This window comes from Oryza sativa, chromosome 7, assembly GCF_034140825.1.
Source record: "Oryza sativa Japonica Group chromosome 7, ASM3414082v1".
Lineage (NCBI taxonomy): Eukaryota > Viridiplantae > Streptophyta > Magnoliopsida > Poales > Poaceae > Oryza > Oryza sativa.
In genome coordinates, this window is record NC_089041.1 from 26,126,392 (window position 1) to 26,139,755 (window position 13,364).

Here is a 13,364-nt window from a genome sequence, read left to right on the forward strand (position 1 = left end):
AAAATGTACTAAGTGGAAAAAATGCATCGTCGCAGTTTTGTCTGAATGCTGCATTTCGTTTCAGATATACTCAGTACGTGCGCTTTCACCAGGAGAGTATGGAGGATGATGCAGGGATGGATTGGAATCAATTTCCTCTTGCCTACAGAGAACGAACCAGCCCTGGCAGATTGGTGGATGAAGGCGAGGATGGCTTTTCGGACGGGCTACAGGAGCATCTTCGACAGTGTTTTCGCGCTAACATGTTGGCTGCTGTGGAAAGAACGCAATGCGCGTGTCTTTGAACAGAAATTTCGAAGCATAGAACAGCTTGTGCAAGATATCAAGGAAGAGGCCATTGTCTGGAAGATGGCAGGAGTGTTCAAAAAAAAAAACTAGAATATTAGGGAAGGACCTAATATCAAATAATTAGGAGGGGTGAGGCTTTGAACCCAGGTTGTCTAGCCCACCACCTTGTGGAGCTAGCCAGAAGACCCCTGGGCATTTCTCAATGGCAGGAGTGTTCACAACGTGCAATAGCGAGATCACGTAATATGCATTGTAATTTGTAGAAGTTTTCTAGCTTACGGGTCAGGGATTTTGCCCCAATCTGTTTTCGACAGCTTACTGTCGTTGTAAGCTCTTTAATTGTAATGTACCCTTCCTTTCTTAATGAAATTGGTCGACCGAACCTTTCGGCCGACCTGGCAAAAAAAAGATATACTCAGTACGTTGTCCGTTGTTTGGTTAATTAACCCAACTCCATGCGTATGCCTGAATTTTCTTCTGCATCTGAAGCATTTTGTTTCAGATAGCACTTCTGTATCTGAAGAATTTCGTTTCTGAGATGAGATTCATGGACTTATCTCACAGTATGTTCTGAGTTGTTTGGTCAGGTTAACCCAATTCCCTGCATGTGCTGTGCTTCTAGTTGAGGCAGGATTCCACGTAGTTGTTTTGCTCAACTTGTGCATCATGTTTGCAAGTTGCAATGCTAATTGTGTTTATGGGCTCCTTTGGAATGCTGAATGCATGAATTTTATAAATAATCACTTCAGTTCAGCTCAGTTGCCAATTGAAATCAGTTGCCAATCAAAGACGAGTGATGTAATAAGTTCAGTGCTAAGTTGCCGAATGAAATAATAGTACTGCAGTTTTTTGTGGAACCAAGCAGCATGTGTTATACTCTACCTTGCAATTTGTAGGTTAAGTAACAGGAAAATGGCGTTACATAATATTTGGTAAAATACTCTTGTTAATTAGAGCCGAACTAGAAAAACCCGTGTATGAACAAGCTGAAATTAGGCACATTCCTTGGTTGCTGTGATTTCAGTGTTAGTTTTACCCATCCACCTACTCTAAAAAGAAAATTAAGACGGAAAAATTTCTATGGAGTCCTAATAACGGACCACTTGTCAGTAGTTCATAAATATGCCGGAGACTTCCACTTAAATAATAATTGGCGATACACGATCGTCAACGATCATTGAAAAGAAAAATATATATATACTCCAATATACAGCAGGAGTTTTTCAGTACGAGAAAAAAAAAACTCCACAAAACATATAAACGTGAGGAGACTTGACAACCGTACAAAAAACTTTGTACAGTGGTCAGTGGTGTGGCCCTCATAAATGGGCCGATTCCATTACAAATTCTCAGCCCATATACAACAAATCCCCCTTGTTCCAGTCGGCCCAGCAGCCAGCCCAATCTAGCAGCCCAACACGGCCTGGACAAAACAGTAGTCCGTCCAGCTGGCGAGCCAGCTAGGCTTGGAGAAGAGGCTTGAAGCGAAAGCGAGCACGCCTCCACCGCCGGCGAGGCTATATATATCGGCGACCCCTTCTGCCTCCGACCTCGCACCGATCAATCCGGCTCGCGCCACCGCATCGCATTCGCATCCACGGCGAGCGCTTAGGTAGTCACTAGTCAGTGCAAGGAGAGCTAGGGCTCGATCTTTGTGAGCGAGTGATGGCGGAGGAGAAGGGGAAGGGGAAGGAGGAGGGAGAGGGCTCCGCGATGGCGTCGAAGGCGGCGGGGATTCTGGTGGTGCCGGGTGCGGTGGGGGTGGGGAATGCGTTGTTGGAGGCGTTCGCGAAGGTGGCGGTGGAGAAGAAGGACGAGGTCGCGACGGTGTCGGAGCTGGTGCGGAAGCTGGTGTCGGAGGGGGTGGCGGAGGAGGTGGCGGTGACCGAGGCGTTGGAGCATCCGGTGTTTGATTCGCCGGAGAAGGTGGTGCCCGAGGTGGCGGAGGAGGAGGAGAGCGGCGGCAGGATGATCACCCTCAAGAGCTTGGACGGCAAGACGGTCAAGGTGAAGGAGGCGTCGGCGAGGCTGTCCGAGACCATCGGGAACCTCATCGACGACGGCCGCCGCCGCGGCGACGAGACCATCCCGCGCCTGTTCGTCAGCTACAAGGCCCTCATGAAGGTGATCGAGTACTGCGACGAGCACGCCAACAACAAGGCCGACACCGACGAGCGGAAAGAGGAACTCAAGAACTGGGACAAGGCCTTCATCGACAAGCTGGACGAGGACAACATCCTCTTCGTCGAAGTCCTCGCGGCCTCCAACTACCTCAAAATCACTGGACTCTCCAAACTCACCGACCAAAGGTTCGTCGACCCGTTTAACACCAGCAACAAGACCCCCGACGCCGAGGAGACCCGCGTCAACCTCATCCCGGCGAACACCTCAGCCACAGCCTCGACCTCAAGGCCATCAACATCGACCTCAAGCCCATCAACATCGACCTCAGCCTCACACTCTGCGACTAGGAGGGGGAGGGGGAGGAGGAGACACTGAGACACTACCGGAGAACGTCTGAGTCTTGAAGTAACACTCACTTTCTCTCTTAACCCGTCGTGTAATGGTGGTTCTCTCGTCGTTGCGTGTTGTGTCTCTGCTAGATTCAGATCGAATCGGGGAGTTCGTGCATCCTGTCCAAGAAGAACAGAGTCGGCTGTGTCGTTGAGTACTTTGTACTGCTGGATCGCTTGCATGAAGTGAATATTTCGCCCCAAATTGTTTGCTGTGTCTTGTTGGCTTTCATGCAGTCAGTCTTCTTGTTAAATGCTTGCTCTGTTTCTAACTCTGTCTACTCGTGATGCTTGGGATTCCAAACCAAGCGAATTGGTTTCAGATTTGCAGCATTTCTCAGTACTCGGGGATGTTTTCCTGCTCACAATTTTTATTGGGTGCAAGTTTGTGTTGCGTTTTACTTGGATTCAGGTGCGAATTGAGTTCAGGAGGGTGAAAACATCGTTGTGATTTTCATCTGAATGCTGCATTTCGTTTCAGAGATGCATGTACTGGTCTGTTCGAACTGTAAAATTTTGCCCCAAATTGTTTGCTGTCTCTGCTCGGTTTTCATGGTGCTAGACTACTCGGTCTACTTGTTGGCATGTGGTTCAATTCGTTTGTGGGATTCCAATCCAAGGGTTTGGATGCAGATTAGCAAACATTTCTCCGTGCTCAAACTGACCGGGGATGTTTTCCTGTTCATGAATTTGTGTGGCTTGCGTTTTGCCTGAATTCTGGTGTGAACTGGACAGATAAGGGAAAGTATCTGCTGCAAATTTCGTTTCATAGATGTATTTATTGATTAGTACCGATGACTAACGGATCATCAGTTGTTTAGTTCAGTTCTTAACAGTAACTGATCCTTCTTTGTTGCAAACTGATCCAACTCCCTGCATGTTTTCTAACTTATCAGATAAAGTTTCAGAGATGTTGCAAACTGGTCTTTCTGTTTGTCTGTCTGTATCTGAATTCTTCTGGATATTTCAGAGATGTTTCAGAGATGTATCTGAATTCTTCTGGATATGAAACAATTCGTTTCAGATATGGATGTGGATTCTTCTGCATGTCACAATGTGTTGCATTTTTCTGCATCTATAGCATTCCGTTTCAGAGATGAATGGGCTTATCTGAAGAATCATGCTTGTAACTTGCAGGGCTAATTGTGTTCACGGGCTTGAATACATGACTTTTATATATAGCTTTCGTGTGAACTAATTACTTCAGTTACCATAAATATCCTGCAAGATTTCTTTATTTCAGAAGGGGACTAACTACTCAGAACTCTTTTAGGGGATTATCAACAAATAAATTAAGTTCAGTTGTCAATTGAAAACAACAAAATTCCTAGAAAGAAAATTCACACACTCTGTACGCCTAATTTGAAAGTTCACATGTTTTACAAAAATAATACTGGCTGGTACAATACTCCCTTTCGAGAGATCATAGACGAGTGATATGGGGAAAAAAAGTAAGATGCCGAATCAAATGAACCAAACAACATGAGTGATATACCTTTCAATTAGCAGGCCAAGTAACAGGGAAATGGCGTGACATTTTTCTTCTTTTGATTGTTGTGCCGTTTGGCTGAACCTGTACTGGTATGATCATTTCTAGTAAAAGAAATGGGGGCCTTTGCCCTTGCTAAAAAAAAAACAATATGCTGGAGACTACTTTATCCTCGATTTAAGCATTGAATCGCCATCGTTGAAGAGAAAAAGAATATATTAATACAGTATCCACTACGAGTTTTCAGTATGAGAAGAAAACAACATATACTTCGTATAAATCTAAGGATATCTAACAAACCGTACAAATCTAGCCCACGACCTTCTCCTCTGGGCCGTACCCAGCCCAACCTACTGGCCCAGCAAGGCCTGCAAATCACAGTACTCTCCTACTCTTGGAGAAGAGGAAATGCAACGGCCGCCGCGAAGGCGAAGGCGAACACGTCTCCGTCTCCGGGCTGCGCCTTTAACCAGAACACGTGAGCCGGCGGCTATATATCGGCGACCCCATCTGCTTCCGGCGATCGCTAAGGTAATCAGTTTCCGAGAGCGAGCGAGAGAGAGAGAGAGAGAGAGAGTTAGGGTTTCGCAAGTGATGGCGACGGGGAACGGAGAGGCCGCGGTGGTGGAGAAGGAGGGAGAGGGCACGATGGTGCCGGAGGCGCTGGAGAAGAAGGTGGTGTTGGATGCGGCGGAGAAGGAGGAGGAGGAGAAGGATAGCGAGGCGGAGGCGGAGGCGGAGGCGAGGATCTCCAAGCTCGTCGGCGACATGATCGACAACGTCTGCGCCGATCACGGGATCCCGCTCCCCAAGGTCGACATAAAGACCGTCAGGAAGATGGCCGAGTACATGAACAAGCACTTCGCCATCACCAACAAGGAGGAACTCAAGATCTGGGACGAGGGCTTCATCAACGAGCTTGACGGCGACGAGGACAAGTACTCCCTCTTCAAGATCATCCGGGCCTCCGAGCGCGTCGGCTTCTATGGACTCCTCGACCTCGCCAGCGACATGGTCGCCCGCAAGATCAAGGCGGGCAAGGCCATCGACGAGATCCGCAAGTTCCTCGGCGTCGAGAAGGACTTCACCAAGGAGGAGGAGGAGAAGATCCGCCGGGAGAACGCCTGGGCCTTCGAGGAGTAGACACCTGGCTGTTCTTCGTCGTGATTGTTGTTGTTTCGTAGGTGTGTGTTGCGTACTTGCATCTCTGGTAGATTCAGATCGAATCGGGGAGTTCGTGCATCCCGTCCCGTGCAAGAAGAACAGAGTCGATTGGCTGTGTTGTTGAATGCTTTGAACTGCTGGATCGCTTGCATGATCGTGAATAATTTTGCTTCCATCAATGCTGTTTCCTGTGTTTGCTTGGCTTCGATGCAGTTAGCCTCCTTATTAATTGTTCGCTGTCTCCTCTGTCTGCTCGTTGGTTTGGTTCAATTGCGTTGATGTGATTCCAATCCAAGAGACTGGATTGCAGATTTGCTGCTTGATCGATCTGGGATGTTTCCCTGGTCATGAATTTGTATTGGGAAGATTTTTGTTGCGTTTTGGATTCTGGTGTGAATTGAATTGAGAAGGGAAAACATCGTTGCAACATTTTTCAGAATTCTGCATTTTTGTTTCAGAGATGCATTGGACTGATCCTTTAGTACTCTGTCTGTTGTTTGGTTTATGAACCGAACAGGCTGCATGTCTGAATTCTTCTGCGTCTGAAGGACTTTTTTTTTTTAACGACTCGCACGAGACGGTGCGAAGTTTTATTGATAAAGCAGGAAAAAATTACAAGATTACAACCCTGGAGGGTCGTAACCAGGAAAAAGGAAAAAATATACCACCACCCACACATCAACAGCGCCAACACACAAGCCCAATATACCACCACCCACACATCAACAGCGCCAACACACAAGCCCAGGAGAAGGCAAGCACCGGACCGGCCGCCGCTAAGCGTGACCGACCGCCGCTAGACCAACAAAAGAACCCAGACGAGATCGCCCCCTAGGGGATGCCAAAACGACGTCTTCAAGAAGAGAAGCAACGGAAAGACCGCCGCCGCTGTCCGTCGGGGCTCAAAGGAGCCAAGACTGGGCTTTCGCCCGGCAACCACCCTCTTGTGAATCCACGGCTGGTGCCCCGATGCTCCACCACCATTCAAGCTCTGCCGACATGTGGGACCCTAGCACCGGAATGCGTCTGAAGGACTGAAGCACTTCTTTTCTGAATTCTTCTTCATCTGAAGGACTGACGCATTTCGGTTATGAATTCTTCTGCATCTGAAGGACTGAAGCACTTCGTTTCTGAATTCTTCTGCATCTAAAGGACTGAAGCATTTCGTTTCAGATATGCATATGTGGACTGACACCCAGTATGTTCTAGTATGTTGCATTCTTCAGTATGTTAAACATTTCGCTTCACAGGAGTAGTTGTTTTGAGTTATGAAGTTAGCCCAATTCTTCCCTGATTGCATTATGCTTTCTTGTGCATCATGTAGCCATTTATTTAGCTAGTTGATGCAGTTGTTGTTTCGCTCAATAGAGGATCATGTCTGCAACTTGCAGTTAGGAGTGTTTATGGGCTCCTTTGGAATGCATGGGCTTTTATTACTCCAGTCACCATAAAAATCTTGTGAGTTCAGCAGGGAACTAACTTAGTATTAAACACACTTTTGGGGGAACTATCAACAAATTAATTAAGCTTAGTCGTCAATTTAATCCTAGAAAGAAAATTAATTGGGGAGTAGCTCAATATAGTTTCTTCGCACGCGCTCTCTACAGCTAACTTAAAAGTTCACAAGTTGTTTTACAAACAAATATAGTTGGTCTCTCACTTTCTACTAGAGAGATCAAAGATGAGTGATGTGGTGTGGTCACTAGTCACAGTAAGTTTTGCCGAATGAAATACAGTAATAATACTCCAGTAAGTTTGCCGAATGTGCGAAACTCTGTCCTGCAATTTGCAGGTCAGGTAACCGGAAAATGGCGTGGCATAATATTTTCTAAAATATCCTTAATTAGGCACATTTCTTGGTTTCTATAGTGAATTTTCAGTGTTAGTTTTACCCACCACCTTTTCTTAGGAGGAAAAGTTAAGATGGTAAAATTTCTCCTAACTAGCACCAAACCTGAAGAGATTTAACATACACGTTCTTTCCCCAGCATAAAAAAAAGAATATAGGAGCATGGTTATCAAATATGGGCTGAATCCAATGCAAATTCTCAGCCCATTGAGCAGAAGTCCACAACCTTCTGGCCCAACACAGCCTTCAAACACAGAAGGCTCTCTCGTCCAGCTGGCGAGCCAGCTAGGCTTGGAGAGGAGGAAACGTAGCGGCCGCGAAAGCGAAAGCCAACACGCCTCCGTCTCCGACTCTCCGCCTCCTCCGCGCTATAAAAAGGCGCCCCCCCATAACCCCATTCGGCTTGGACCACTCACCGATCAATCCGTCTCGTCTCGTTCCACTGCTTCACCGCGAGCGAAAGGGGAGAGTTGGGGTTTTGCGAGCGAGATCGAGCGATGGCGACGGGGAGCGGAGCAGCGGCGGCGGCGGCGGCGGATGCGGAGGAGAAGGAGAGCGGCAGCAGGATGATCACCCTGACGAGCAACGAGGGCAAGGCATTCGTTGTGACGGAGGCGTCGGCGAGGCAGTCCGCGACCATCAGGAGCATGGTCGACGACGGCGGCTGCGTCGACAAGGGCTTCCCGCTCCCCAACGTCGACTCCAAGACCCTCGCGAGGGTGATCCAGTACTGCGACGAGCACGGCAACAAGGAGCCCCACACCGTCGACGAGAGAGCGGCGCTCGCCAAGTTCGACAGGGACTTCATCGCCGAGCTGGACGCCGACAAGGCCTTCCTCTACGACGTCACCATGGCCGCCAACTACCTCCACATCCAAGGGCTCCTCGCCCTCACCACCCAGTGCGTCGCCGACACCATCAAGGGCAAGACCCCCGAGGAGATCCGCACGGCCTTCGGCATCGAGTACGACCTCACCGCGCAGGACGAGAAGGAGATCAAGGAGGAGGATACTCACGCATGACGCACCAGCTAGCTGCCCCCGTAAGCCGTAGTGTCCTCGTCGTAACGATTGTTCTCTCGTAGTTGCGCGTTGTGTCTCTGGTGGATTCAGATCCAATCAAGCTTACTGCCTTTGAGTTCGTGCATCCTGTGTCCAAGTAGAAGTGTAGAACTGAGTCGGCTGTGTCGTTGAATGCTTTTGCAACTGCTGGATCGCTTGCATGAAGTGAATATTTTGCCCCGAAATTGTTTTGCTGTGTCCGCTTGGCGTTCATGCAGTTAGTCTTCTTGTTAAATGCTTGCTCTGTCTCTAACTCTGTCTACTCGTGATGCTTGGGATTCCAAACCAACAGATTTGGTTTCAGATTTGCAATGCAACAGTTCTCAGTCCTCAGGGATGTTTTCCTGCTCACAAATTTTTATCAGGTGCAAGTTTGTGTTGCGTTTTGCTTGAACTCAAGTGCGAATTGAATTCAGGAGGGAGAAACACATCGTTGCAATTTTATCTGAATGCTGCATTTCGTTTTAGTGATGCATGGATTGGTCCTGTTCGAACTGTAATTTTTTGCCCCAAATTGTTTGCTGTCGCTCGGTTTTCATGCAGTTAGACTACTCGGTCTACTTGTTGGCATCCAACCCAAGAGTTTGGTTGCAGATTAGCGATATCTCTCAGTGCTCAAACTTACCGGGGATGTTTTCTTGTTCATGAATTTGTATGGGTTGCGTTTTGCCTGAATTTCTGGTGTGAACTGAACAGAGAATGGAAAGCGTTTTGCAAATTTATCTGAATGCTGCATTTCATTTCATATATGTATGTACTGATTAGTAACAATGACCAACTGATCAGTTTTTGGTTCAGTTCTCAACAGTAACTGATCCTTCTGTGTTGCAAACTGATCCAACTCCCTGCATGTTTCATGTTTGCAACCTGATCAGATAAAGTTTCAGAGATGTTACAAACTGATCCTTCAGTATGTCTGTCTGTTTGGTTGATTGACCCAACTCCCTGCATGTATCTGAATTCTTCTGGATATGAAACAATTCGTTTCAGATATGGATGTGGATTATTACCCTAGTATGTCACAATTTGTTGCATTCTTCTGCATCTGTAGCATTCAGTTTCAGAGATGAATGGGCTTATATGAAGAATCATGCTTGTAACTTGCAGGGACTGTGTTTACAGGCTTGAGTACATGAATTTTATATATAGTTTTCGTATGAACAAATTACTTCAGTTACCATAAAGGTCCTGTAAGGTTTCTTTATTTCAGAAGGGGCTAACTTTTCAGAGCTCTTTTAGGGAACTATCAACAAATAAATTAAGTTCAGTTGCCAATTGAAAACAACAAAATTTCTAGAAAGAAAATTCACATACTATGTAACCTAATTTAAAAGTTCAGATGCTTTTTTTAAAAAAATTCACGCACTATGCAGTAACCACAAAAGCTCCAATGTTGCGCCGTGAGCCAAGGAAGGGGACGGGACTAGTCCACAAAAGCTCCAATATCGGCATGTCCAGCAACCTCTGAGCTGCTCTGAAGGAAGAAGAAACAACTCTAGCACATACCAGTTATATTTGTTGTTGAACTCGGAGTGAGGTCATACCACTTTTTTTAGATAATGGAAGCTTTTATTGAACTCAGTCAATTACATCAAGGTGATCCAATTATCCTGAGAACACTTCCGGCCTATGCATAACTAAGATGCACACAGCCGAACAAACAAAACCACACTCGAAAGGAAAAAAGAATGACATGGAGTATTGAGAACCATCAATCTAACGAAGGACCACCAATTCTAAGACTAGATTGTCACCTATATCTCTGGGTAAAAAACTCCTTGACCACCTTCTCCAAATGTTGACATGCCGCAACTACCATATCCCGTGAACCAGGCTTCTGTAGGATAGCCCATGTACAAAGCCAATGGATAAGAGAATATATAACCTGCAAAGGTGAAGATATGATTTTTTTTTATCAAAAACCACATTATTCCTGCATAGCCAAAGCGACCAACAAGTAGCAACTGCTCCTAACAGAACATGTAATTTCAAATTATGATGAATTCCATCAAACCAGCTCCCAAACATATGCGCTACACAATGTGAGGTCATACCACTTGACATAGATGTTCTGATGCATGCCCTCAAAATGAGGCAATTACAGATGTAACTGGTCCAGGATTATTTATATTAATTGTAATCAATCGAGTTGTAACCTCATTTATTATTCATATAGCAAGGTATATAAATTGAGCAAGTTTCGAGTTTCTAGTAAAAACAAATAATATCCTAGACTAGAATATGATGATCATATATCAAGGTTATAACATATCAACTCCATAATACTCCCTCCGTCCCAAAATAAGTGCAGTTTTACACTATTCACGTTCAACGTTTGACCGTTCGTCTTATTTGAATTTTTTTATGATTAGTATTTTTATTGCTATTAGATGATAAAACATGAATAATACTTTATGTGTGACTAAATATTTGTAAATTTTTCATAAATTTTTCAAATAAGATGGACGGTCAAACGTTGGATACGGATATCCACGGCTGCACTTATTTTGGAACGGAGGTAGTATATCTTACAATCTTTGTCTACCCCAATGCTGTGCATTGGGCGAGTCAATCTTGTCTAGGACTAGGTATATAGTGTTCCATGTAAGATATATGGCGCCTAGTAATAGACCACAGAATGAGTGTGTCTTGTGGTGAGAAAGACGGTGGCTGGCACAGAGATATCCAATCTCCCAAACAACTCTCAATACCAAATCTGCATCCGGATTCCCCCGTCGAGGCATATCCTTTATGAAAGTATGTACCTGGAAACACGCAGATCTTAGGGGAAACAACACAACACTCAAAGTTAATTTCATAATTGAAAAGATCAGCACTGAAAAATTCCATCCAAAATACATCAAGGGCAGGCCAAGACGAAGCAATCAAGCAACTCAGAAAGTTTGTAAGTTAATTTGCAACGGTGATCAGGATGTACAAAGAAATTAAACTTTTCCCAAAAAATATTAAAATAAAACTAGTACCGGCAAATAATTAGCTAGCCCATGATTTAGAGAAAGGACCAACGAAATGTAACAAACTTGACATATATCTAGACAAAATTAACTAAAGAAGGTCCTAAAGCTACAACGAAACTAACTAGGGGATACTTGATCAAGGAAATAACTCGACTAGGGAGGAAGATGCCTCCCAGCTCTTAAAAAGAAATTAAAAAAAACTTGACTACGGAGGAAGACAAATTTCGAATTTTAACTCACATGTTTGTGAAAATATATATAATAGATTGATCTATCTTGACAAATTTTTTGATAAATTTTTTAGTGTCATGCATAAAACGGTATATTTACGTCTATGCATGCTGCGTGCGATGCGTTGCACTTGCACGTTGCACGTTGTAACCCCACCCAAGCCGTCGATCAGGCCTCCGGCCCATCCGCCCGCCCGTGGCAGCGTTGGGGAGAGTCGACCGACCGACGCGCCCGCCGATCGATCGAAACCATATCAATTCGTTCGCCCGGCGGGTAAAATGCGGTACATATGTTCCTGTTGCGTGCCACGCTGGGAGTTTCGATATATCGATCCTGCGCAATCACATGCTACAGTACATAATCACGTTAGCGTCGTACCTATTCCCGGAAACTCTAATGGCGAGCGATCGCCCCCTAGTTTCCTTTTTTAGCACCACATTACTTTCCTATTTTAGTAAATTTATACGTCTAAAGTTTATACACCTCAAGTTACACATCTAAAGTTTAGAGACCAAAAATTTATATATCCGATTAAAATTTGAATTTGAATTCAAATATTTTTTTATATATAGTATTTCTATACATCTAAAGTTTATAAGTCAAAAGTTTATATACCCCGTTTCAAATTTGAATTTAAATTATATCTGATTCAAATTTGAATTTGAATTCAAATATTTTCTATATATAGTATTTTCATACATCTAAAGTTTATACACCTAAAGTTTATAGATCCGAAGTTTATAATTAAAAGTTTACATACCCGATTTAATTTGAATTTGAATTCAAATTTTTTATATACAGTATTTCTATACATATATAAAAAAACGTGTGTGAAGTGGTATGGACATGATCGTGGGTCACATGGTCTCGATCATGTGCGTGGGGCTTTTTCAGTTTTGCCGTTTCTGATCGCGCATGCGTCCGTCCCGCGATCACTCGCGTTTCAGGAGGACCCACCGCTTCCTGCCACCGAGTCGGCCGTCGTCGTATTCTTCGGTGTATCTTTTTTTTTTTCACGGTATATATGCATGTCACTTGTATTGTAAAGGGAGGGGAGGCAATCATTCTAGCAACACAAATACAAAACATCTCTAGTTTTAGTCTTTGCCGATAGACACCGTAACTTCTTTAATTTGCTCGTAGAAATCTTAAAAGCATGATAATTTGCTGAAATATAGTGTATATATCACCAGTCAGCTGCGTAAACTTTAGGAGTTATAGAAAGGGATTGATCGCCAAAATAAATAGCATTGGGGAGAGATGATTGCCCTGCGTCGTAGCTCACTGCTATAGTACCCTGATTTACTCACACGCAGACTACTTAACTATCGTATCATGTGGGCCCCACATGTCAGCAGCAAACTCTTTCCTTATCTCTCACACAGTCATCCTCCCTTTGCTCTTCACTATCCTCACTAGCCCGGGAGGCATGCTGCGGGCGGCGTGCACAGGGGTGGTGGCCGATAGTGTCCTAGTGAACTCATTGCAAGATAAAAGGCAAAATCCCTCCTCTCTCCTGTCACAGTGGAGGACGACAGTAAGAACGGTGAGGCTAAGCTTAGACGGAGAAAGCTTGGGGACGTGCGGAGCTCGAGCTTGATGAGGTACTCCAAGCCTGGGGAAGGTTCCAACAAGGCTTGGGGCAGCTTGGGAGCTCAAGCTCGAGCACCCCTACGACTACTTGCTCTCCCCCACCGTTGAATCGGCGCCGACAGCGAACCCACGAATCCTTCGTCCCAAGATCTCAATTTAGGCTGTGTTTGTTTGGAGTTGTTCTCAACTCTCCCATCT

The 13,364-nt window shown here is 45.1% G+C and overlaps 2 protein-coding genes across 2 annotated transcripts; both read left to right on the top strand.

The window, feature by feature from the left end:
- The first annotated feature begins 4,815 nt into the window (after positions 1-4,815).
- On the top strand, positions 4,816-5,633 carry LOC4343962 (SKP1-like protein 14). Its single transcript, XM_015790192.3, has one exon. The coding sequence runs from the start codon at positions 4,885-4,887 to the stop codon at positions 5,431-5,433; it is 549 nt and encodes a 182-aa protein (XP_015645678.2). The 5' UTR covers positions 4,816-4,884; the 3' UTR covers positions 5,434-5,633.
- Positions 5,634-7,703: 2,070 nt separating this feature from the next.
- On the top strand, positions 7,704-8,549 carry LOC4343963 (SKP1-like protein 11). Its single transcript, XM_015790857.3, has one exon. The coding sequence runs from the start codon at positions 7,801-7,803 to the stop codon at positions 8,323-8,325; it is 525 nt and encodes a 174-aa protein (XP_015646343.1). The 5' UTR covers positions 7,704-7,800; the 3' UTR covers positions 8,326-8,549.
- The last annotated feature ends 4,815 nt before the right edge of the window (positions 8,550-13,364 follow it).